Below are 25,691 nucleotides of genomic sequence, written 5' to 3' on the forward strand. Positions count from 1 at the left end.
TAGGGGCCCCGGGCGGCCGACGTCCGCCCGCCCCGCGTCCCGCGGGCCACCCGGGCCCGGGCCGCCGCTCCCCGGAAAAGCCGGGGCGGAGGAGCCGGGGCCCGCGTGCCCGCTCTCCTCCCCCCCGGGAGGACCCAACAACTCCGGAAAGATCCTGCCTGGAGAAGTGTTTGCTCTCCCCGGGCCAAGGGGGAAGCTCGACGCAGGCAAATTGAAAATTGAAAAGAAAAAAAAAAGAAAGAAAAAAAAGGGAAAGAAAGAGGAAGGAAGGAAGGAAGGCAGGAAGGGAGAAAGAAATACGCCGAGTGGGAAAGGCGAGCGGGGACGCGGCGGTGGCAGCGGCCGGGGCGGTGGGCGCGGGGGCCAGCCGCGTGTGCGTGGGTCCGGGTGTGCGTGAGTGTGAGTGCGAGTGCGTGTGTGTGCGTGTGTGTGTCCGCGGCGCGGGCCGAAGCACTCACCATCTCGCCGGGGGAGCGAGGCCACTTCAGGGTCGGATTGGAAATGTTGAGGCTTCGCTTGCTTCCTCCGCGACATGCTGGCTCAAACATCAGCTGGGGCAGAATAAAAAATTACTAAAAAAAAATCTTCTCAAAATTACGGAAATCGAGCGGCGGCGGCGGCGGCGGCTCCCCCCGCCCGCCGGCCCGCCCGCCCCCTCCCCGGCTCCCCGGCCCCGGGCGCAGCGCGCATGTGTCCTGCTATAATTATGATTATCAATAATGCATTGCGATTAATCATAGAGGGGCTCTTTGAAAGGCGATTGGCACCGGGCCAGCGCTATTCAAACCCGCTCGCCTTAATCAATTAGTTCGTGATTTGCTGCAGACCCCTGTCTCTCCGCGCGCTGGCCCAATAAGCCGGCCGCGGGGCTGGCTCTGCGCGCCGCGCCGCCCGACACTGGGTTAACCCTCTTCGCGACCGCCCGGGACTCCGCGGCCCAGCCGCCGCTGGCCTTCCTCCTCGCCTCTGCGCGCCCGGCGCCCTGGCCTGTCCCCCCCCCACCCCCCCATCCCGGGCTGGGCCGACCCGAATTAGCATGCCCTCCCCGGAATTAAACCTCCCGGGTGGGGGGTGGGGCCGGGTGACGGGGGCCGGAGACCCAGGCTGCGGGCGCGCGGCGAACTTCCCAACTCCGGCGCTAGGCGCGCCGGCCCGCGGGGGGAGGGAGTCCCGTGGCGGGATTTGGGGGGAGGAAGTCCCGTTTCGTGAGTGTTTCTTCGTTTCTTTAACAGCTACCAGAAAGCAGCCCACCCCCACCCCGTAAAAAAAAAATAAGCGAGTGGGGAAGAGCCAGCCCCACGCCGGTCCGCCTCCTGCCCGCGGCCCGGCCTCCCGCCCGCTCGCCGCCTGGCTCGGCGCTCCTTCGCCCCGAGTTCTCCATCCCCTGGATCGCGGGCTCGCGGGGGCGCGGAGAAGAGGACCGAGGAAAGGTTTGGGAACGTGATGGGTTTGGGGCTTTTGGAGGGGGGAGGGGCAACTCTCCCGCCACCCGGATCCTTCTCAAAGGGCCCCGAGCCTCCAGCCTCTCGTTGCTCCCTCGCTCCCTTTCTCTACCTCGGACATTCCCAGGACAATTAGGGCTGAAGTTTTCGGGAGAAGCAGCCCCGAGCCCGTGGGATAAGGGGCGGCCCGGCTCCGCCCAGGACCCCTCCCGGACCTCCCCCCCGGCTGCCCCGGTTGGCTGCAGGGCGCGTCACTCCGCGGGGAGGCGGCGGCGGCGGTGGCGCCGCGGAGCCCGGGGCGGGAGGAGAGCAGGGACCAGCTTGGGATCCGAGTTCAGCTCCAGCCGGGGGGAGGGGAGGGGCCGGCGCTTACCCTGAACGCAGCAACCCGCCCCTGGCCGCGGGAGGCGCGGCCCGGCTTTGCCGGGCCGCGGGCAAAGCCAGTCCTCAGGACCCCAGGGTTCCCCGCCCTGGGGGGAGGGGAACGCGCCCCATGCTCCTGGCAACCAGGTGGCCGTGCTGAGCCGGGAGTAGTGGGGTTGGGGGGGGGAGCCTCCCCGTCCACAGCTGTCTGGCCCGACAGAAGCTCGCCTCCATCTCTCCGGCACTTGCCGAGCGCGGCACCCAAACTTTTCGCACTAGCTCCGTCTCCCCAGGCTGGGATGCAGCCTCCCTACCCGCGCCCCGGGGTCCGGAATCGGGAGCGTGGGCCCGGCACTCCCTCCGCTGGGCTCCCGTGCCCGCGAACCTCAGGCTCAGTCCGCGGCTCAGCCTCGCTCTTTCCCCTCGCGCCTCGGGGTCTCCTCGCTCCAAGGTTCCCGAAGTCCTGCGCCCGAAGGACAAACTAAACTTCGCTTGAGTAATGGGGGAGGAGGGGGGGTGCAGATACACAATCCCTGCCCTATCTCGCTATCGGGAGAGGAGAGGGCTCATAAGGACGCCCCAATTCGGGTGCGCCATTGAGTCTGGGGAGCACCGCAGTCGGTTCGCGCGAAGTGGGCACCAATCTTTCTAGTAGAGTTTCGGGTGCTCCGGACCCTTACCGCTCTCCCCCAAATGACTCTTCTGTTTTAGCTTCGTTGGTCTTTGGTCTTTTTTTTTTTCTTCCCCTTTTAATTCTAAATCTTTTGTGTGTGTGGGTGGGAGGGGGGAATGTTTCTGTTTTCCTCCTGGCGACTTTTTTTCTTGGTATAACTTCTCCCTTCTTTCTTTATTCTCGTTCGCCCTTTCTTCACCTTTTCTCCCTCTTATTTTTCCTCTCTTCTGCCCTCGCTCGGTCCCTGACACACGCACACGCACACACACTCCCTCTCCACCTCGCTCTCCCTTTCTCCCCAGGTCCTGTTGGTTACAGTAGATTTTGATAAAAAGACAAACGAAGCTATCAGTGGGGCTGATGTTGAAGAATGAAGATAATAATGTTTCCATAGGTGGTGCTTCAAATGCCATTATTTCTCACTGAATATTTAAAGAGATCCCTCGGCAAAGATGGATCTGCGTGCTCCTGGGGTGCGAGTCTCTCGCTTCCCCCAGACCCCCGGGAAAGTGTACAGTAGCACGTGCCAATCGCGCACCCCCCCCCCCCGCCTTGCAAACTGTGGTCCTCGCACACACCAGCCCGCACTATCCCAGGTACGCTAACGTGCCCCTACATATGCACTTGCACACCCTTTCTCCGAATGTGCCTGCATTTGGAGCCGCCCGCGTCCGTCTCTAACACTCTTGGCTTCTTGAAAGTCCGGGCCTCCGGGTCACCGAGTGCTGCCAAGAACCGAGCCGAGCTGGCGATCCCGCAAACCCTTCTTCCCGGTGTGCGCCGCGTGCGCCACGGGAAGCTCCCGGAATAGCTTCACACGTGTTCGTTACTTGCTCTATGTGTTATTAAGATTGAGGGGGGGGGATAAAAAGCCTTCCCTCCCCCCAAAACACCAAAACAAACAACCAAACAAAATGCACACGCAAAAGCAGCTTCGCGATGTTTAATTAAAAATGGGCGAGCAGAGACTAATTGATTGGGGGGATCCAAACTTTAATAACTTTTTTCGTTCTTTTGCGTCCTCGACGGCGTAGAGGCGGGCGTCTCGCTCTGTGCGCGGCGTCCCCCGCTAATTTCTTGTTTGTTTTCTTTCCCTCTGTGGCCGAGGGAGAGGAGAGGGGAGGTGGAGGAGGGGGGATGAGAGGAGGGGGATGGTCGGAATGGCGGGGAGAGGAGAATCGGTCTTTATTGTTGATGGCAATACATCAATTACGGGCCATTGTCTGGGGCCCAAGTTCCGTGGTTCGCTGACGCGGGCGCGGCGATGTCAGGGCGCGGGTGAGGCTTCGCGTGCCGCGAGGCTAAGAAATAATTAAATTAATAAAAACGGAGACAGCCTGGGGGTTGCTTTTTACTTTTGAGCGGGTCGAAAGGAGGCATCGAGTGCGAGCGAGGTGCCACAGCTGAAGCCCGTCCCCACGCCTTGCTCACCCCAGTGACCTGCGCGCTCTATAGGGGGTCGCGCCGTCCTGGCCTAGGGTGGGGCAGCTGCTGGGGGAGCCGGGCTACCGCGGCTCCGACTTGCCTTTTCCACCAGAGGGCCTGGCACTTTAGGGGCTGATCTCCGCGAGGGAATGGGGGTGCCCCGAAGTGAGGCTGCTGCTGCGCCAGGGTCGTGACCTCGCGGGCCAACAAGAACCGCACCCGGGGAGGTGCTTGCCGAGTTGTGCAAACTCACATTTTGGGGGCTCGATGGCTGTGTTTCTCCTAATGCGTCTCGTCGGTTTTCCCAAGACCTAGAGCGCCTTGTTGGGTTGGCGGACCGAAGGGCTGTGCCCCAAGGCCGCGGGCCACAACTGAGTTCCCAGCGAACGGGTTTCCGAGCCTCTCCGCTTCATCCCAGATCCTGGGAAAGGGAGAGGGTGTTGGGCCTCCCCTTTCCAAGGCCTGGCTCTCCCACCTGCAAAAATATCTCATGCTGGCCCAGTCTGACCCCAGGTTTGGGATGGAGCCTGGAATGAGGCCTGGCCTCGGCCCGGGACCTTCCTTCTCTTTCCGCCGGCGCTGGTTGGGCACCCCGGAACTGCAGAACGCCCCCACACTCCCTGGCCCAGCCCCTGCTTCCTCAGCCCCAGGCCCCAGGCCCCGCGGGCCCCCCGGCCACGGCTAGGAGGGCAGTAGTAGAGGTTTCGTTTTCTTGAGTCAAGCAAAAAATGGCAAAAGGGCTGCAGGGGTGCCCCGGGGGTGGGGGATGAAGGCACATCGATGGTATCAACATTATTGATGGGGAAACATTCAGGACAGGAGCCCGCGATCAGGTTCCCAGTCCCTCCTCTGCCCGGAGGTGGGAGGGACGGAGTGGGGGTGGCGGGGGTGGTGGTGATGATGCTGATGATTGTGGTGATAGTGATGATGATGGTGGTGTGTGTGTTGGGATGGGGACGCCTGGACGCACCCGCATTAACCACTCCTGGCGTTTACTTCTATTTTTCTGGTCTGAAAGTTTGGGGGTGGGGGGGCAGGCTGAGAAAGGACCGGCGCGGGTAGTTACCCTAGCCCTTAGAACTCTTTGCTAGCGTTGGGGCTAGGGCGGTGGGAGGAGGGAGCAGAAAACCTGACCCAAAGCGAAGACCAAGTTTGGAAAACCCACCGCAGGCTCGGTTATTTTCCACGCCCCGGGACTTCGCTTCCCCGGGAGTTTCAGAAACTCCTTCCTTCCCCGAACTGCTGGCGCTCAAATCCTAGCCTCTCCTCCGCCACCGGAGAGGCTTCGAACCTGAGGCCTTGGGGAGCGGGCTCGGGTGGGGACCCCCGGTCCCGGCGGAGTCGAAGCGGTGCGCACTCGGCGCGCTCGCTCCCCAGGAGCTAAGTCCCCGCGGCGAAAAGGCGCACTTTCAGGGGGACTCCCGCCGCCCACAGCCAAGGGCTATCTCCAGACCGGCGCCGGGTGCCGCGCGGGGACCAGGCGCCCCGGCGCCGGCTCCGGCGGGAAAGTCGGCGGTGGCGAGCGAAGGGCGGGCTTGGTAACCGCCCGCGCGCCTCCCAGCCAGAGGTCCGGTGCAGCCTGGCCGCGGCCAACTTCATCCTCCTTCTCTTGCAGGGCCATCCGCACGGCAGCATTTAGAAACTGACTTCGCTGGCGACCGCAAGTGCCTGCGATTGCTGCTTTCCGTCCACATGAAGCGTCTTGCACTTAAATTCACTGCGCCCCGCATGCAACAGTGCCTCGCTAAGGGGTCTCTGGGTATAAAATTCCTCCCAAAGGAAATGTCTCGAGGTACAGAAAGTGGAAAAGACTAATCGAATTTATAAAAAGAAAACCTTTGCTTCCTTTTGGTTAAAATCCCATTGCGGTTTTTCTCAGCGTGAAAAAAAAATTATCATCATGCAATAGAGTGTAGCTAATTCCTGGAACCTAGTAGTAGGATGTTCGAAAGCCCCGCAGGGCTCACAGATTCTCATCTTTGAGCTCAAGAGGTAGGACCTTTGGATCTGGTGAAAAATGATGAGTTCTTATGTCATCTGCTGGGAATGGGTGTGACATGGTAGAGCCCTGGGCTCTGTGCATTTGGGGGTGTGCCTGTGTGTGTGGGGGGGGTCCGCCAGGAAACTCATTTTCATTCATATAGGAGATCCTCTCAAATGACCTCCCAGTGGGAACTCCTAAATCAACTCATTGAGCAAATCTCTTAGAACAAACTTAGAAAAACAAACCGTATACTCTACCACTTTCTGTAGCACAATGTCCCTCTTCAAAGAACAGAACAATTTCCAAAGAGCCGTGCATCTTGGTTTTATGAAAAGCTTGTGTGACTGGAGATCTTGCCTGGGGATGACCGTGCTCATGGAGAAAAGCACATTTTGGTTTCTGTTTGAGACATCCATGGCCAACTCTGGTTTCAGAACTGTCCTGGGGGTCGTGGCTCTTGTCTGCCCAGCGGCCTTGTGAGCAAGGCCTGTCACTCACATTACTGGGAATTTACAAACCCCACAAATGTCAGCTTGCACAGGGGATATTTCTCTGGGTTTCTCTGTGAGGGAAAGAGGTGTTTCTTCTCCGAGTTTGCAGTTTGAGTCAGAGTGGTAGCTTTACCTCGTCCCCACAACCAACTTCAATTCCTTAATGGAGTGCAGTTTTTTTTTGGTGCCTTGTGTGTGAGGAGTGAAAAGGCGTGGGGCGGAGGAGGCAAGTGGATAGCCCACCCAGCTCTTCTTCTTTCCCCTTTTCCAGTTCGTTGAAGTTTCTTAATATTACTGAACCATAATTTCTTTCTCTGGGTTTTCATCCTCCTCTCTCTGGCCACAGCAACAACACAGTTCTCTCTGACTTAATCCCCGGTTTAAGGTGGGGTTTTAAATTTAAGAGACTCCTCGTTTCCCAATTCCAAATCTGTGTCTCCCTGCTTTCTTGTACTTTCCCCAAACAGGGGCAATTATCTCTTAAATCATAATCCCCAAACTATCAACACCTGCACACTAAGGTCGGAAACTAGCTCCAACTTTTTCTCCCCCTTTCCCATTTATAATTCTCATTCTGTCCTGGCCTCTGCTCTCTCATCCCGACTCCTCTCCCCACCCCAGACTCTGACCTATTTTGTAGTAAAACCCAGTCCCTGAGAAGCCTTGCTCAGAACCTTTGCTCAGGCCCTTACAGATAAAACTTTTGCTTAGAACTTGGCCCCGGACTCGGGGCGGCCTTCGCCTAGCGGCAGAAGACAGGAGGATGGTAGCGAGAATCTCTCTCCTTCTCCTGGGAGAGTTGGGGTGCAGCCCTCATTTTCCAAGTTTGTTTGTATTTTCTCTTTCTTTCCGGGACCCCACAGCACCTCCCGTTTGGGAGAGTAGTGCTGAGAAAGCTGGCCTTTTATCCCAGCCTCCTTGACAGTGTCTCTTCTGCTGGTCTCAAGTGACTGTCCCTGGTCAGCTTTAGTCACACGCCCTACCTGGGCACTGGAGTCAGGCTCCGGGAATTTACCTCCTGGCTGTCACTGAACCGCATCCTGGGAACACGGTCCTAGTTGTACGCCCGTGAAGTGGGTAGTAGCCTTGGTCAGATTAATATCCCTAGACTCCCCTTTTTCTGCTGCATGCAAGGTGTCTCATGGAGAGGAAGCACAGTGCTTCGGAGGGGCCAGCAAGGGGTCAACTCTGCCTCCTCCAAGCAGCGTGCCCTGCATATACCTCCAGCAGCTCCTTCTTCTGTTCCGGGGAGATAATAATAGTCCTTATTTCATAGAGCTCTTGAGGGTTAAAAGAGTTAATATGTATGAGGAGTTTAGAATAGTGGCTGGCATATAATTAGCATAATATAAGTGTTAACTGTTATTGTTACCACCCCACAGGTTGTTAGGCTCCAGTGCTGCAGGATGGTTAAAAGATCGTTCCCCATTCACTCACCCATCCCTCTATTCATGTCCTCATTCACCCTGCAGAGTAACATGCTAGGCGTGGGGAGAACACTGGGATTCCTTTCCTGGCTTACGGGCAATTGATCAAAGAGTTTATTTCCTGGGCGAGTATTATTGCCTGGCTCAGTGTTGGGGGTGAGTGGAACAGCGTAGGCGCAAGGGTAAACACAGTGTTTGATGTCAGGGCATTTCTAAATTTTTTTTTTTTTTTTTTAGTTTTTAGTTTTTTTCCTAGCATTTTAACAGGAAGTCCGAGTAATACAGAAAATTGAAACTAGAGCAGGTTGTGCATGAACCCAAGCCTAACTGTGCATGTGGGCCAGGGACAGATCATCTGCCTGCCTCTAGAAGGTTCCTGAGCACTGGTGACACGCAAGTAGCCTGTTGCTTAGGTGCCAGCCTGTATTCACTTCGTTGTTTTATTTGGCTCTCATATGTGTGTTTTGATTGTATGGACTCCTCTGAATGGAGCAGAAAACAAAACACAACAATAAAACAGGTGCTGTTTTTCTTTGGGCCCCTTGAAAGGTTTAAACCACTCTCAGTATTTACTTAGGCCTCCTGTTGCTGGCTTTTTTGCTTTCCATTTTTGTCAGATTACAAAAATTGAGCACGGTCGTAATAACAGAGAACTCTGGAGCCAAAATCCAGTGGTTGGGGTGGGAATGCTATCAGCCTGTCCTGCCCTCCCAGGTGTGTGTCTGTCGGGTCCGGATGCGAACCCTGTAGCGGCTGCTGTGCCCACCTTGTGACTGGTGTTATGACCACATTGTGATTAAAGGTAATTTCACATTTACCGTCGGAATGCGGAGTGCTCTTGGGAACACCCCTCCCCTCTGCTTTGAGATGAAAACGCTTTGTATGGTTAAGATCTAGAGAAAGAATGAAAGTCTGAGCAAAAAAATTCCCCTGAGCGGCGGCTTCATTCTGCAAAATGGGAGACAGTCACGCGTTTTCAGGATCCTGACGGCAGCTTTGGGAAGCATCGGATGGCAAATGTAGCTTAGGACCGTCACAGATGTCAGCGAGTGGGGGGCGAGGTTTCTTTTTTCTCTGGTGTGGAGGGAACAGACTCGATTTAATCTGTCACTTGATGTCCTTCTCCTCAAAAATAGTGCCTGGAGGCCCTCGGGGGCTTTATTTAGAAGCTCTCAGGAGCTTGGCAGTATGTAAATTATGCGTGCGTGTCCTTCAGAGTTCCCGGTGGTCACAATCAGGGATTTAAACATGATTTAGCATTTCAGATGATTTGTAGGAGCGCTGGAGCCAGCCGGCAGTGGGGAGAGCCCAGGCTGGTTTTCTCACCAGTGCATTAAATAGGTTTCCAAGTCTCGGCTGCTCCTTCTGTTCTCTTCCTGGCCTCTGAGTAGCTCCCAGTGTTGGTGGGTGGCCTCCCAAATGTCATTACTATATCAAGGAGTTCTGAGATGTTTCAAAACGAAAGGTCCTATAACTTTAAAAACACAACTCAGTCTACAGTGTGACCCTTTGCTCATTCATTCATTCATTCATTCATTCAACCAACTTTTATTGAGCACCTACTATATGCCAGTCGGTATTTTAGGCAGAAAGGATATAATTGTGAAAGATGGAGAGGGTCTCTTTGATTTTCTGGGGTCCGCATTCTAATGAAGGGGATAGGCATTAAAAAAAAAAAGAATAAATGCGGAGAATGGTAAGTCCTTTAAAGAATATAACACTGTGTGATGTGATGGAGAATGACTGGGAGGAGGCACAGGGAGGAAGGGGAGGAGGATCAGGAAGGTCTCCAGGGAAACGACCTTCACGTTAAGGTGAGAATGAGGGGAGGGTGTCAGCCATGCCACAATTTGGGGACACAAGCAATCTGGGCCAAGGAAAGAGCAATTGCAAAGATCCTGAGAAGGGAGTGGACTCAGAAAAACGTGCTCCTCCTTCTTCTTTTTCCACTTCTCCTTGTTATTCTACTTTCAGGAGGATTTGGAGAATGAAATATTCTTTTTTTCTAATTGGTTTTTTTTAGTCAAGTGGATGAAACGAATTGTGGAATAGCCCTACAGTGGACTACTACTCAGCCATGAAAAGGAATTCAATGCTGATATTTGCGGTGATCTGGATGAATGTCAAAATTATGCTAAGTGAAAGAAAGCAGAAACAAAAGCACACATATGACATCATTCCATTTATATCGTGCTCTAGAAAATGCAAACCAATCTATGGTGACAGAGAGCAAATTGTGGTTTAATGGTTGCCTGGGGACAGAAGGGGAAGGAAGGAGAGGTTGTGGAGGGGTCCAGGGAAACTCGTGGGGGTAATAGATATGTTTGCTATCTTGATTGTGGTGATGGTTTCTCAGTGACATACACATTTCAAAGCAGATCCAATGGTATACCTCCCATGCGTGCGGTTCAGTATACTTTAATCGTAGCTCCACAACGTTGAAAAATTAGGTACCTCACTTTGGAGAACATTGGATGTTAGAGATAAGAAATTGAAAGAGAAAATGGAAGTTGCCACTGTCCTATTTAAACACTTGAACCCTAGAAAGTTCTTTGGGCCTTGGTCGCATTTGATCCAGGAACAAGTATTGCCTTGGGTGGGACTAGGGTTGGCATTGAGCCATCTATCTTGACCCTGGAAGAAGCATCAAGTTTTCCTTGTGTTTTTGAGTAGTAGTGACTTTTTCTATTATTCGACCCAGAAGCAATCTAGCACCCAGGTGCTAATCTAGTCTTGTAATTAGAGGCCCTATGGGTGTTGAGCGAGAAGGTTCCAGCCCCCAGCAGCTGGTGCACCAGATGGAGTTCAGGGTCTGAAGCTGGACCAACACTGTTTGCATTGACTTACAGTTTACTGACTGGAGGATTAGTTTGAAATGCCATAGACCAGTTGTCATCTGAAGGACCATCTTTAGTGAAGAACAAGGTTTTTCCCCAATCTGTCATGGACCGATGCTTTTGAAAATATAGTGCTAGAAAATGTGAAAACATATTACTAGAAAAAATTCTGAGAAAAAAATGGAATAGAAAACAGAATCGCCCAAAATATTAGCTCAAAATTGTATCGCAGATTCAGCAAACATAGATTATTCTGACAAACTGTCAGAAACTGTAGTTCCTTTTTTTTTTTTTTCAGATTTTATTTATTTATTTGATAGAGAGAGAGAGAGAGAGCACAGGCAGAGTGAGGGGCAGAGGGAGAGGGAGAAGCAGACTCCCCACTGAGCGCAGGGCCTGATGCAGGGCTTGATCCCATGACCCTGAGATCATGACCTGAGCGGAAGTCAAGAGTCATCCATTTCTCTAGTTATGGTGTGGCAGACTGACAGTAAACCAGACCAAGCCCTGGCCCACGGACCACAGTTTGAGTAGCTTGGGGCAGCTCAGAATCTCGCAGCCACAAGGCAGGTAATGGTGTATGACGTATTTGTTCTTCTCAGTGCTCATGGAAGCTAGATGGGACCCAGGGCTGCCAGAGCCCCCCAGGGCCAGTTGCCTCTGTTTACAAGGAGCTTCTTCATTTTATCACACGGGAACGCACAGATGTCACAGTTGTCTAAGTGGAAAAAGCTAAGAAGTACCGTAGACCAGCAGTTCTCATACTTCGGGGAGCAGAACAATTGGGGGCGGGGTGGCAAGGGTGTGTGAAAAAAACCCACACTTTTGAACTGCAGCTCCAAAAGTTCTAATTCAGTATCTGCACAGTGCGGGCATTGATATTTTTATCAATAACCTAGTTGCGCTGTAGTCGACTTTGATACGTTTGTTCCAGAGATCTCATTTTGAGAAGCGCTCTTGTAGACACAGTGGCGATGGGTCAGTGGTGGGGATTTCTCTATCAGCACGAGCTCACGTCTCTCCACAAGCTAAATCGAGGACCAGAACTTAAACTGAGAGACGTTTCCATCACAGTTCTTAGCTTCAGCAAGAGACACTTTAATTTCAACAGAGAAATAACCTTTTAAGGGACTTAGGTTGCTCACAGATTCCTTAGGAGGGCAAGGGAATCAGGCTCAGCCTGTCTAGCTTTGGTCCCTGGGGAAGCTCCTGAGGACACAGGACTCTTGGCTCTGGAAGCCGTCCCACTGCTGGCCCCGCAGAAGCTTCTGGGCATTGGCTGTAGGTCCCACTCCCATGACATCTTCAGCAGCCTGGATCCTTTACAGGCCTGGGCTCCCGAGTCAATATGGCCGGCGAGGCATTTGTTGGCTGTGTTGTAGCTGCAAGGGAGGCTGGGAACATAGATGGCTGGCATTTCTAGCTGCTGTCTCAGAGAAGTCTAAGGCTCGTGGGGTGGGGAGTTCCCTGAGCTGGGAGAACCAGAAGAATGTCAGGTGTCTCTGTGGCTTGTACAGCCCCACCCCCCATCTGAGACGTTCACAGTGATCTTTTTATTTTTCTGAGCATCACAGAAGGCCCACAGAATACAGGCCAGGGATGGCAGCAAGCTTACTTCAAGTGTCTAAGTCAGCTACCGCCCTTCGGTTGAGCTCCAACCTCTGCATTTGAATGGGGCTCTGCCTCCTCCGTAAGCCTAGCAGCTCAGCCCAATGTGTTGGAGAATCCCTGAGAAGTCATCAGTCACCATCAGCCCTTAGCCACCCTCCTGGAAGGCTCTCAGAGCAAAGGGAGGGAGAAGAGAGCTGCCATTTGTTACATACTTGCCAGGACTCAGGCTTGGGGCTGAGCACAGTACCCACAATTAATTAGCCTCATGAATCCCCCCAGGAACTCTGTAAAGCAGTGTCTACGTTTCCCATTTTACAGATGAGAAAACTGAGGCTCTGGAGTAATTGCCCTAGAATCACAGAGGTTTGGGGCTGCTGGGGGCCTATAAACCAGGTCTCGTGATAGCTTTATGAGAAAACAGAACTAAACCTAATGGAACAAAGTGATAACAACAACAACAAAAAAGTTTCCAAGTTTTAGGAAGGCCAGGTGAGGAGGGGACTTGGGGCAGGAGTTTGGAGTCTGCTGCATGGACACAATCTGGACCTCCGTTTCAATTTCGGATGACAGGAAGATACAGTTTGAGGGAGCGGATTCGTTAAAATCCCCAGAGCTGTGGTCGCTTTGTATTTTTTTATGGATGGTCTTTAAATGCCTTTGGTTTAGAACTGATGGAGCTGAGGGAGAGCTTTGAGCAAAAAATTCACCCCCGTGAATTAAACTGTCTCTGATTCTAGACGAACTCATGACGGAAGCCGGCAGTCGGGCTGCGTGACCACTCCCCCCCACCCAATCCTGCCATTAGTATGATTCAGTAGTTCAGACAGGCAGAAACTTCTGTTTCCTCTTTTTGCCCTGATGATTGCAGTTGAAAACTAGTACAGGGGTAGAAGAAAGAGCCAGGGTTGAGGAAAAGATGTTGGAATTAAAACCCTTGCCCTGGTAATTAGTAGCAGGATTTTCCCCCAGTTTCTTAAGCTGGTGGGGCTTCATTATCTTTCTGTGTAAATCAGGTGACTTCCTCTGTATAGTCACCTGTCTGGGGGGGATGCGGGGGTTTGGTAAGAGGCCCTGACTGTTGGTGCCACAAAGGCAGGACACATGGTAGGTGTTCAGTAAATACTGGTTGAATGAATGGATCTAGGGAGAGCTGGGCTCTTGCCGTGCATCTGTGCCTGGGCTAAAACACAGACAGATGCGGGGCGCCTGGGTGGCTCAGTGGGTTAAGCGTCTTCCTTTGGCTCAGGTCATGATCTCAGGGTCCTGGGTTCTAGTCCCGCATGGGCTCCCTTCCCCTCCCCCCTGCTTGTGTGTGCGCTCTCTCTCGCTCTCAAATAAATAAATAAAATCTTAAAAAAAAAAATAAATGGAATGCTGGCAGATGCCAGCAGGCTGGTACTCTTGTACCAGAGTAGCGTCTCGGATGTTACTCCCTGAGAACTAACTCGGGGAGCTTGTGAGCATGCGGATTCTGAATTGGAAGGTCAGGAGTGGGGCCCGAGATTCCAGATTTCTCCCAAGCTCCCAGACGATGCCGATGTTGCCAGGCATGGACTGCTCTATGTAGTGAGAGTGTAAAGGAGGGGTCAGCAAATATAAAAGTCCTGCAAGGTGGGCGTCGGGTGATGGGAAGGGGCCCCCCCTGGGGCCAGTGATCTTCCGATAGGAGCACAGCTCAGTTCCCCAGGTCCTCCTGTGTCCAGAAATGTCCCCCGTCAGGCACCGTGTCTGTGAAGGAACAAAAAAGCTCATGCCCTTTTGCTCCTGCAAGCGATGAGTGAGGCCTGGCCATGGTATCTCCTGTTTGCCATATTTGGGGAAAATGTGGCTCTGGCTGCCCGCTACTCTGAGTCACCAGCGCGTGGCACTAGCATTAATAACCACTAATCCTTGTTAGACGCCGTGTGTGTCGAGCAGCTGGTACATGCCTGGCACATACTAGGCACTCCAGAAAAGGTCGCTGGTAGGAGGATGGTGATTGTTTGATGAAATCCTCTCGCATCTCCCTGCAATTTCTCTTGCGGCTTGATGACATGGGTATTAGTTGTGTGGGCTCTGGAATGTTCATCTCCAGACCTTGGAGACGTCCGGCATCTGGGCTGATTCCCCGCTCTGCACCTTTGCCAGAAGCAGTGTCTCCTCCTGGGGGTGAGGAGGACAAATGTCCCCCTCAGGGACATTTGGCAATGGCTGGAGACATTTTTGGTTGTCATGCCTGGGGTGTCATGCCTTGAGGAAGCCCTAGTCCGAAGAGTGCCTCCGCCACCTGGGACTATACGATAGGTTTCTAGGCTGACTGTGCAGTGGAAAAAATCTCCTTGTGTGATTTTCCTCACCTTCAAGGCCAACAGGCTCTTAGTGCTGTGGGTTCAAACCAAGGCCAGCGGGAGCTTCCCTGGCATCCCACATCCTATCCCTCTGCCTTGTACGGGAAGGGTGTTGTGGGTCCGGTGATGTGGTTTTCCCACTCGAGTGGAGCACGGAGGGGAGCAAAGGGCCCCGGTGGGTGTGTGTCCATGCCAGCTACTGCAGAACTAGACGTTCGAGCTCTTTGGCCACTGCCCGCCTCTCTCTGGCCGAGAGATCAGCAAGAGAAGCCCGTGGGGGGGTGGGAAGCAGAACGCTCAGAGCCACCACCTTGGCGGCAACAACCAGACTTGGCTTTTCCCCGCCAAAGACAGAAGAAGAAGAGGGAGGAAAAAAGCGTGCTAGACAACTCGTTTGGCAGAAGAATGCCTTTTCCTCTCCAAAAGACGAGGAACGCCTAACGAGGTGCGGCTTCCCTGGAGTAATAGAATTTGGAATGCTTTTCGTCAGTGCGCGGGTCTCGGCAACACCTCCCCTCCAGCCAGGAGCTGCCCCCCACCCTCCAGCAGCCATCCCCTGACACAGCACACGGAAATAAAATGGACGGGGGGACCCTTGGGGATGGCCCAGCCAGAGTGCCGGGAAACCCGGGAAGAGCTGTTGTTGAGCACAAGGAAATGTTGATTGGGAAGTGGGAGGGCAGGTGCCAGGTCCTGGAAATGGTTTCTTTGCTGCAAGCCTGTACAGGGGATGTTTATCAAAGAGGCGGAGACAGGCCCCACAATGGGACAGGCCTCGATTCTGTCTCTGGCCGCCTTTGACTGCTGGTGATAGCTGCCATCCGTGTCTCGCTTGAGAAATGACCACGCGGCAGGTACGTCTGGCGACGCGGCATATCCATCGGCTGGGTCCCACCTCCCTGGAGCGAGGGAAGAGAAGCGACAAAGTCGGGGGCTGCCACACCGCCCGGCAATGTGGTGCTGGGGGCTGTGGCTGTCCCCGTGGTGACAGCGTACCTGACAGTCCCTACGGCATCTCCCCTCCCATCGCCATTCTGCGCCCCCCAGCAGAGACAAGCTGGATCTGCATGCACAGTGACCTTTCAGAAAGACACCTGCCTCTTCGGATTTGTTTTCTTCAGCAAAGTGGTGTGGCCGTGATTCATTTTTCCTCCATTGACAGGTTGGGCCTGAAAGCAATTGATCTGGGGCAGAACACCTGAGAGTCCCATTCATAAATCATCCTTTTTCGGGCCCCCACCCCCACCCAGGACTGGGGTGTGAGGGGAGGTTGACATGCCTGAAGCCTGCAGGCCAAACTCACAGAGAAGCGTGTGCACCCAACCCTCTGACTTTGCACGTCGGACTGAACGGCCCTGATCAATATATTGCCATAAGCACCGAGGGGACATTTTTATGGCTTGTGCAGAAGAGTTGATAACGTGGAAGAGACAGGAGACGCCATCAACCCCAACCGGGGTGTAAAACCCATCTTCCGAGTAAGAACGTGATGACACTTCAGCAAACGTTCCATCTGTGGCTGTTTAGCCAGCAGAGAAAGGTTTGGTGAGAATAAGGCCGGCTGAAATGAGTCGGAACCTGTGAGCGTGTGTGTTGGTGGGAGGAGAGGGGCTTTCCTGGCAATCTGGCTGACGTGCAGCTGAGTGGTGAAGGGCTAGGCCAAGCCACTCAATTTCGGTAAATCTCAGTCTATTAGCAACAGTAATAGTACCTGGCCTCATAGGTTGTTGGAAGGAGCCGAAGGACTAATGCGTGTAAAACGTAGAGCCCGTCCCCAGGGTTTCATGATGGTTCCACAAGTGTTAGGAGGAGGAAGAAGATGCTGTTGGTGGTGGTGATATTGATGGCCATGATCACTTGGTATCTGGAATGTACCAAATTACACAGTACAGTCACATGGTGGCATCTGACTCATACTCCCGTCAGGTAAGAAGCGGTTTCAACCACTTCAAAGCATGCTTGCTGGTAAAGAGCCAGGCAGAGCAGCCACGGAACCGTGGCCTTGGGATGACTGAGCTCCAGATCTGGTCTTGACTTCTGCCCTCGAGCCCTGTCCCTTCGCTGCCCTGACTTCTTCCTGCTGTCTGTTGGCCGTGTGTCCCGAGACCGTGAGGCGGTTTCCATGTTACCGCCAGCAAACCCTGGTGAAGGAGAACGTGTTGCCAAAATCGTTACTCAACACTCTTGTGTACTTGGTGTTGGCCATCGGAGGGTCTGGCCCTTCATTCCGTTGTGTGCATCGAGTGTTGCCAATTCGTGGTGAATATGGCAAGCGGGAGACCCCAAGCAGCCAGATTGCTCCGTGTGGAGGGAAAGTTGCCAATTCGGCAACTAGGACTCTGTGTACCCTTTTCGGTCAATTAAAACCTTGTGTTAAACTCAGATCATCCCTTCCTGGGGCCATCTGAGTTCGTAATAATCTCAACAGCTACATGCGCCGAGCCAGGCATTCACTGAAACACTTTACAAGTGCAATCTCAGTTATAGGCTTCACTGCGGACTTACAAAGAAGGCCCTTTTATATGGCAGCGTTCTTGGCTGCAAGCAACCGAGGCTGACTTGCTATTCCAGGAGGACAGAGTTTATGGGAAGGGGACTGGGGCTTCCAGAGTGGTTGGGAGGCTGGAACACAGGGTTGTGGAAAGCGGCTGGGACCCAGAGAGCCTGAGAGGGTCAGGCAGCAAGGGAGGGCTATTCCTTGTGCAGGCTCTCCCGACCAATCAACCTGACTTCCTGTCCCCTCCGTGCCCCAGAGTCACTCAATCTGGATATGCTGGGCTTACATCGAGATCTGCCATGTGGCTGCCCGGCTGGCTCAGTTAGGTGAGCGTGTGACCCTTGATCTCGGGGTCGTGAGTTCTGGCCCCACACTGGGCGTAGTGTTTGCTGGGAAAAAAAAAAAAAACCCAAACCTGTCATTTGGCTGGGTCAGGGCAGGAGTGAAAGATCTACCACTGGGGGATCCCCCAAAGGAGTTTTGAACATTGGGTGGGGGCTGGATTGTACATAGCCCAAGGTGGCAAATAACTGCCCCACGAACATTAATGGCCCCATTGTACAGATGCATAGACTGAGGCTCAGAGGGTTGGGCAAACTGCCCAGTTTATATAGGCATCAAGTGGCAGAGCTGGGATTTGCACTCAGAATTCTCATACTCCAGGTGCTAAGCTTCTAACCGCCCAGTGGCTCTGCCTTTCCTGAGGGACTTCCTTTCATGGGTTGGGATGAGCTCAGAGCTGCTGATTAACACGATACTCGACTCAGACTGATCTACCAGTAAGGAAATTTGCTCGCTCCCATTCCGAGAGTTGGTTAATCCGGGGCCTTCGTCATGGCATCAGGGACCCGTGCCGGTCTCTTTGTAAGGCTGGGTCCCCTTGTGGCAATCACGGTCATGGGGGCTCCTTGCTTCCTGGTTCATGTCCCATTGAGGGAAGTGAGAGCACACTCTCATAGCCTCTTTCTTCAAAGGACACGAAACAAGTCTCTCAGAAGCGTCTGGCCAACCTCTCCTGGAGCCCCATTGACCAGAAGTGGGTCACGTGACGACTATTAAAACACCTGCTTCGGTGTGATTAACCTCAGAGCCGTCCCAGGGGGTGGAGTCAAACCCCAAATGCCATGGCCTTTCCGAGATGACAGAGGGGAGAAACAGATATTACAGAGTGGACCATGGTCCACTCAAGGGAATTATAATGCACTGGAATATCCAGGAATATGTTTAAGTTTAACCGACCTTTTATTTATAACAAGGACCCAGGCTAGTGAATATGTTTCCTATACTGATAACCTGTGGTCCAGTTTATCCCTTTCTCTAGTTAATAAGTGCTTTTACTACATAGCAGCTGCATAAGAAGAATGAAGATACACTATTTGTTCGTTGTTTGCCAAACTGGACTTTAGAATCTGACCAATCTGCGGCAGAAACACATCTCTCACAGGCATTCTGCCCTGGAGCTTTGCTAACCCACCTCCCACCTTTTCATTGCATTTCATCTTCCAATGTTGTTTTTAAAACATAGCTTGTCCCCTAATAGAGTTACTGGTACCCTCCGTGGTGACTCTCAGTTTGGGGTAAGGGTGAGGGGAGGGCAGAGAAGAGACTTCACCAAAAGCATGACATTTCCCGAGGGGAGAGACTTCTCAGAGCAGCCTTGTAGCATCGGACAGCATGCTATGTGTTGCCAGCAACAGAAACTCAAGCTGCCCCTGAATAAGGCAGAAGGGGACCAACTAGACCCTGGAGTATCTCAGAAAAGATGCAGTGGGACTTCGGGAACCAATGGAATGAGGGGCTCACATGGCCTCAGAACATTCCATTTCTTGTTCTGCTTCTCACAAAGGATGTGCTCCATCCTATCCACTTGTGGACTGGCTTTTTCCACTTTCGAGACTCTTCTGGAAAGAAATGGGGCTGCCTAGAATGGTGCATACCTCACTCCAAAACATCAGATGCTCTTTTTCAGGGTTCATTTTGAGGATCCCCGTAAGGCCTCTCATTGGTTCAGTGTGGCCAAGCGCCCCAGCCAGTCGCCTGGGGTCAGGAGCCACATTGTGCCTACAGAGTGACTCCCTATGGGGAGGGGGGTAGTTCAGAGAAGGGAAGTCCTGGGAGCAAGGTCCCATGGATTCCATCATGAGCATCTTGTGCCATGAGGGGAGGGCGGCAGGAGAGAGGGAAGAGAATTTCCCTTGTGAGTCTGGGGACTTGGCTCTGCCTAGAGTTTTCCAAGCAGACTAAAGGTGTCTGTGATCTCATCTCTTCCTCTTGAGGATTCTCCAGAAGCTGCTGGATCTTTCAGGAAACGGTGGTTAACAGAGCTGGACACAGGGATAGAGCAGAGTCCCTGCCCTCAAGAAGACTACAGCCTGGCCACGGAGACAGGTGTGCACACAGTGGAGAAGGCTTCACGGGGACTCCTGAGGATGACAGCTGGTACGTTCACCCTACATCATGACAGTTTCCTATGCACGGGCTTCTGGGGAGTCTCTGCGGGGCTCCAGTGAGGGAACGGCCTCTCCTCCATTCCAGGCTGAATCAGAGAAGTGCCACAGAGAGGTGCAAGCTGGCTGCTGGTGAGAGGGGAGAGGGTTGGGGGGTCTGGGGAAGGCATCACCCACGTGGCCTGCACCACAGAACTGTGCCACGATGACCCAGGAGATGGGAAGAAAGATGAGAGGAGGCAGGGTGGGACATCAGCTCCCTTTGAATGGCTTTGCAGTCTTCTCAGTGCTTCTGTCCCTGGCCTGGGCTCTGACAACCCAATGTGCTCCCTGGAACATGATCTAAGTCATAGAGATTAAACCTGACTTGCCGCTAAATTTCGGCAACTGCTGTCCTTCCAGGAGCTCTGTGGATTTCCAGCTAGACAGTCTTACTCATGTCCACGGTGACAACCGGTCTAGGAGACTCGGTCAGAGTAGGCTGAACTGACCAAAACAGTGCAAATTCCAGAGACGGCTGCCCTTCCCCAGAGAAGCCCTCATGTTCCCACCAGGCTGGCCTGTCCCTGAGTGGGGATGAGACACGCTATTGTAACTGATGTCAGGACCAGCCAGGAGTGAGAAGTAAGGACTTAGCCCCAATTTCCCATGGGGATCCGGAACCAGTGCAGCTAATAGGAGAAGAAGGGCTGAATGACAGAGGAACCTCTCAACAGGCGTGTGTGGAAAACCATCTGAGCCACAGCGCGAGACAGGTGAGTGGGTTTACGTCTTATGGACTGAATGCCGGTCGACCTTCTGCAGAATAGCAGCGTGGCTGCGGAGATGGCCCCAGGGCAGGAAAACGGGGTTTCTGCAGCCAGAGTGCTCCTGGGCACGGGAACCAGGGCGACAAGGGACAGCATGATCCCAGGCTCTGGGCCCAAGTGCGACACAGTGTTTTCAAAGGTTTGGTAGGATGAATCAAGGCCAAGGTGAGGCAATGAATAAACCCTATCCCCTGTTCCAGATAGATTTTCTTTCACTTATTTTGTTTTTCATTCAGGTATTTGCTGGTTTATTTATTTTTAGGGACGTCCAAGATTTCCAGCAGAGTTGATTCGAACCTTGAAGGGTAATGAGTTCTCTTCTAAAGAAAGGTCCTACATTTCTAAGGTGGGGGCTTTCCAACTTCTTAGAATTTGACCTACACTCTCACTCTTTTTTTAAATGCGGCCCACTCTTAAAAAAATACATTTTATATCAGGATCTAGTACACACGAACATACTGAAACGAGAGTTTCAAAAAACAAAAGTTTCCCATGATATGGGTGATACATTCTTAACACGGTGCTTCTCCCAGCGTGGTCTCAAACCAGCAGCATCAGCACCATCTGGGAACTTACTGGAGATGCAGATTCTCGGGCCCTGCCCCAGATATGCTCTATCAGAAGTTCTTGGGGGTAACTGGGTGGCTCGGTGAATTAAGCATCTGGCTCTTGATTTTGGCTCAGGTCATGATCTCAGGGTTGTGGGATCGAGCCCCGCGTTAGGCTCCGTACTGGGCATGGAGCCTGCTTAAGATTCTCTCTCTCCCTCTCCTTCTGTCTCTCCCCCATCTCCATCTCCTCTCTCTCTTGACAAAAAAAAAAAAAAAAAAATTATTGGGGTTTTACCAAGACTTCCAAGTGATTCTGATACTTTCTAAAGTTTGAGAAACATTGCATGATATATACTATGCTATTGTAATCTATTAATTAAAAAACCCTTATTTTTAAGCCACAAGTTTGGCAGTAGCTTAAAGGCTACCGAAAACAGAACAAACAAAACAAAACAAAAAACAAAACAAAACCAAACCTCTGGGGCTCTGCATGGGCTCCCACCTGCTTCCCTTTCCAAACTTATCTCATACTATCTGTCCTCGACCACCTTGCTCTAGCCAGCCCACCTCCTTTCCGGGTCTCAAACAGCCCTTTCTAGAAAGCTCCTGAACCTCCGCCGTGTTGTACCCTTGCTGGAAGCCTCTCCCTCAATTTTGCAGGGCTGGCTCGGGCTCCATAAGGAGACTGGGCTCGATGCTCTTCCTCAGAGAGACTGCCCTCTCTAAATTGGTCTCAGGGGGTCTGTTTCCTTTTTGTCAGAGCCCTTCGCACAATGGACACTTGTCTGCCTCCAGTTATCTAAGCCCTGTAGAACAATGGCTAGCATATAGCAGGACTTCGGTAAATATTTGTTGGGGGAAAGAATGAATTAATGAATACCTTTCAACCAGACGTACCTGGGAACACATCGTCAGCACATGGGGAGTATCTTCAATCCACAGAACTCTGCCTCCTTTTGGGGATGGCCCTTTTGGGGATGATATTGAGAATCCCTTCTCCTGATTCCTGGCCTCTCCAGTTCACCACCACGCTGCAGGAGCAATATTTAAATCAGGGAAATGGAGAGGGAGTGACACCAGACTTGAAGTTAGGGCACAAGGTTGAAGACAGAATTCAAGGCGGCCTGGCCATTTGACCTTGGGCAAAGTCACCGAGTGCCATTAGGCTCAGTGCAAATGGGGTCAAAAAAACCTGCTTATAGAGTTGCCAAGAATGAAATAGGCTAGGACTTATGAACACGCCAAGTATTACGAAGGACTTACAAGCTTAACACCTAAGCTATTGACCCATAAGTCACATTAGTAGCATAGAGACACAAGCCCCGCAAGGAAGTCGCCAGAGCGTGGGCGTGCACGCCTAGGGTGGGAGCAGGCAAAGAGGAAAACACTACAAGTCCTCTGAAAGGAGTCCCTGAGCCTCAGGGTCTACAAGAAGGCTTTGTGGATTTGCATAAGGATTTGCATATCCTTTGCAAGTCATTCCAGGCAGATGGGAGTACCTCAAGGTCCAGAATACCCTTGCACTCCTTCCTGCCACTGTCCTTGGCCTGTCTACCTTCCTGGCTTCCTACTGGAGCCCAGCCTGGAAAACAGCCTGGGTGGGGCTTCCCCTAGGGGCTCCCACTGCCGTCCCCTCCTTCCAGAAGCCTGTATGGGGGCGACTCCAGGCTTCAGGAGCACGCCCGGGCCACGCTGCCTGATGGATGGCAGCCCTTAAGCGTGACTGAGCTTTCACAGTTGAAATCATTAAAGGTTATTCTCCTTTTAATTCTTTGTGGTTGTTCTCACTCCTTCCTTAGAGAAACCTCTGATTTTCACTTGCGAGACGCTTGGCTGCGCTTGTCATACTCTAAAAGGTGATTTCGGTTCTCCAATGCCAGGGAACCTTTTCTGCTAATCAAAACACAGCTGCAGAGGCCCGTGTGATCTGCTAATGGGCACCCCAACTCTGGGGTATGTCTATCTGTACCTGGGAAAATAGATATAATTAGGATAACGGATATCATATGTATATGCAAATGCAGCAGGTAGAATGACTAGCAGTGAGACAGGGCTTGAGTTTGCCAAATGCCATCAGACCAGCTGCACGGCTTAACCAGAGCGGCACCCGCGGAACCACGCCCTCCCCAGAACCAGTTCTGGTACCTCCCTGCATCCCCCGTTTCCCCCTACCCTGCAGCCTTCCTGCAAATTATGGGTCTTTTTAAATATAAAAATAGATCCCCATAGTTTTCTTAAAAGGCTTTTTTTTTTTTTTTAAATTTGTTTGTTTATTTGAGAGAGAGCGAGAGAGCATGGAGGGGAGGGGCAGAGGGAGTGGGAGAGAGAGAATCCGGAGCAGACACCTCTACTGAGCCCAGGGGCCCCGTCTCGGGACTCCAGGCGGGGCCGACCTCACGACTTGGAGATCACGCCCTGAGCCGAAATCAAGAGTCGCTGCTTAACTGACTGAGCCACCCAGGCACCCCTTAAAAGGCTCTTTCAGTAGTTCCCGATCTTTTGAGACCACCGTGATCCCAGCATTGGAAAGTGAGAAAAAGAGGGACAAGAAGAGAGATCCTCTCCAGTGTCTGGCCTTTAATAAGACGTCCGTCCCCAGAGTGGTCGCATACTATGGCCAAAGAGACACGTCATGACTAAACCAAGTTGCCTTTTGCAAAAAAGCCTGCTTCATTAGGAGGGCCTGGGAGTCCCGTGATTTACCTCTCTGTGGCTTGGGCTCATCTCCCGAAAACGGGCAAAGTAACAGCAAGTACGTCAAGGGCCCAGCGAGCCGTGAGCATCGGATACTGTTCTCCTCTCCGGTGGGTGGGTGGGAGGTTGAAAGCAATGTCCTCACTCCACAGTATCACTCCATGGGTGTGCTCTTGAATAAATCACTTCACCTCTCTCAGCCTTAGTTCCTTCATCTGTAAAATGGGCTAATTGCCGACTTCCCTGGGCGGCAGGGAGGGTCGCAGAGACAGCGGACAGATGCCACGATGTGGTAGGACAGAAAAGAGCAGAAGCTAGCTATGTATGTGGGGTTAGAGCATCTTCTGGGAGCCCCGAGCCTGTTGTGATGGGGGGAGTCTCCTTTGTGAAGCTCTGGGTCTGATAGGGGTTGAAGAGATCCATCCAGTCTAGCTAGCTGCTAGAGAGCCGTACAGGCACTCAGTGAGGGCATCTAACTGCTCGCAAACTCTGAGGGTCTGCCTGTGGACGTCTCTCTTTCACTTCTGTACACTCTGTGCCTAACACAGTGCCCCATGCATCGTAGACGCTCCAAAAATATGTGTTGCTTGCTGAATTACATCCTACACTTAATTCACCGCTCTACGGACGGAGCGAGAACGCGCCCAGAGTCTTGGACCCTCTACCAAAGGTGAGGACAACCCTTGCAGGGTGCATGTGGACTTTGGGGTCAGAACCACACTCAGATCCCAGTTCTGCCGCACCCTGGCGGTGACTTTGAACTTGAGTTTGGGAAAACTCGTTGAACTTCACTTTGCCTCATCTGTAAAATGGGGATAAACAGATGACCTGCTTTGGAAGGTTATTGTGCAGATTCCTTCACCTGGTACATGTCAGCGCCTGGCGTGTGTCTAAAAGGAAGGGCAGCGGCACTGAAGGGGGTCTCCTTCCTCCCTCCCCTCTACCCTCCTTGCCCTCCTCTGCACACAGATCCCTGGAGATCTCACACCCGGGCCCATCCAAAGCCAAGCGCCAGAAGAAAACCCAGTGCCCTATCTCACCATGGCATTGATGTTTCTTATTCTACCGAAGGCATCAATATTTGTTCAATCGTATAAGTCTTAAATAAGCGTCTAAACGACATATTACAGATGATGAAAGTCATTTCCGTGCAGAAGATTATCTCACATGATCATGTTTCCATCGTTATCTGGGGCCTCTGTAGTTGGCAAATCTCCACAGCTACTTAAATGATAACATTAGTCCTAATACCGTGTAAAATGACTAGTTCCTCAGGGTAGGTTTATTTTTAATAGTGTATGTCAGCAGCAAATAGCCTGCAAGACCCCAGAGGAAAAAGCACCGCTCACGTTCTCGCCGAAGCGATGATATGGATATATTTAATATCTATATTAAAAACCTTTTAGGCGCCATGGTGATATTGAACTTGATAGTTAGGCATTGCAGGCAAAATCCTTGGCTGTTTATAGGGCGTGATGCAGTGTGCATTACAGAAACCACTGGAGCTTGTTCAAAGTCAAATTTGGGCTTCAAAAATCTTCGACAGACATTTGACCCCAGTAGTAAAATACCCTGAAACACAAGCTGGGAGAACAAAATCGCTTCCTTTTTTTTTTTTTTTTTTTTTTTTTTGGTGAAGTCTGTTGATAAGTTTGCTGCACTATTAAAAACGTTTAATCACTAGCCTCCAGCAAGAGCAACCTTGCATCTGAAGTTGCAATTTATTAGAGTGTCCGGAACATAATTTGCTATACACCCAAAAGATGGTCAGGGGATCCTTAGAGGGAAAATAAAAGCACAATTTGAAATCAGACATATAGTCACCGATGAATGGGTTGAAAACAAAACAAAGATGATTTTGGAGTTGATGTCAGGGGACTTAATATAAAATTGGCACCAATTTCCTCTCCCAGGTGCACAGGGTTAAGTGAGAGCATGGCCATAGGTCTGGCCTAAACTGTCCCCAGTCTAATGGCCCTGGGACAGTGGCTGGAAGGGGGGCCAGGGAGTGGAGAAGGGACAGCAGGGGATGGAGCTGCTTCCAAGAAGGGGCATCCTCTCTGCTTCAAGCTGTGGTCAGAGAAGTCTAGCTGAGAAGAGCAACGGACAGATA

General features: G+C 52.3%; 1 protein-coding gene and 1 long non-coding RNA gene across 4 annotated transcripts in view; one reads left to right on the forward strand and one right to left on the reverse strand.

The window, feature by feature from the left end:
- Window positions 1-1,595, reverse strand: part of SALL1 (spalt like transcription factor 1) — a 16,731-nt gene extending 15,136 nt beyond the window's left edge. Inside the window, exons 1-2 of one of the 2 annotated variants that reach the window (XM_034638656.1) lie at window positions 1,555-1,595; window positions 459-551 (exon numbers count right to left, since the gene is read on the reverse strand). In XM_034638656.1, the coding sequence (XP_034494547.1) occupies window positions 459-534 (76 nt within the window). In that variant the 5' untranslated portion in view covers window positions 535-551; window positions 1,555-1,595. Of the gene's footprint in view, window positions 1-458; window positions 670-1,554 lie in introns of those variants that run through there. The other variant, XM_002914223.4, reaches the window with a different exon arrangement.
- On the forward strand, window positions 1,032-24,248 carry LOC117795188. Of its 2 annotated transcripts, XR_004619049.1 has the most exons (4): window positions 1,032-1,430; window positions 19,354-19,516; window positions 20,079-20,279; window positions 24,127-24,248. It is a non-coding gene; the product is annotated as an uncharacterized LOC117795188 (long non-coding RNA). The 2 variants fall into 2 exon arrangements; XR_004619048.1 differs by lacking the exon at window positions 24,127-24,248 and having other exon boundaries at window positions 20,079-20,965.
- Window positions 24,249-25,691: the final 1,443 nt, after the last annotated feature.

Source organism: Ailuropoda melanoleuca, chromosome 12 (genome assembly GCF_002007445.2).
Source record: "Ailuropoda melanoleuca isolate Jingjing chromosome 12, ASM200744v2, whole genome shotgun sequence".
In the NCBI taxonomy this organism is placed as follows: Eukaryota; Metazoa; Chordata; class Mammalia; order Carnivora; family Ursidae; genus Ailuropoda; species Ailuropoda melanoleuca.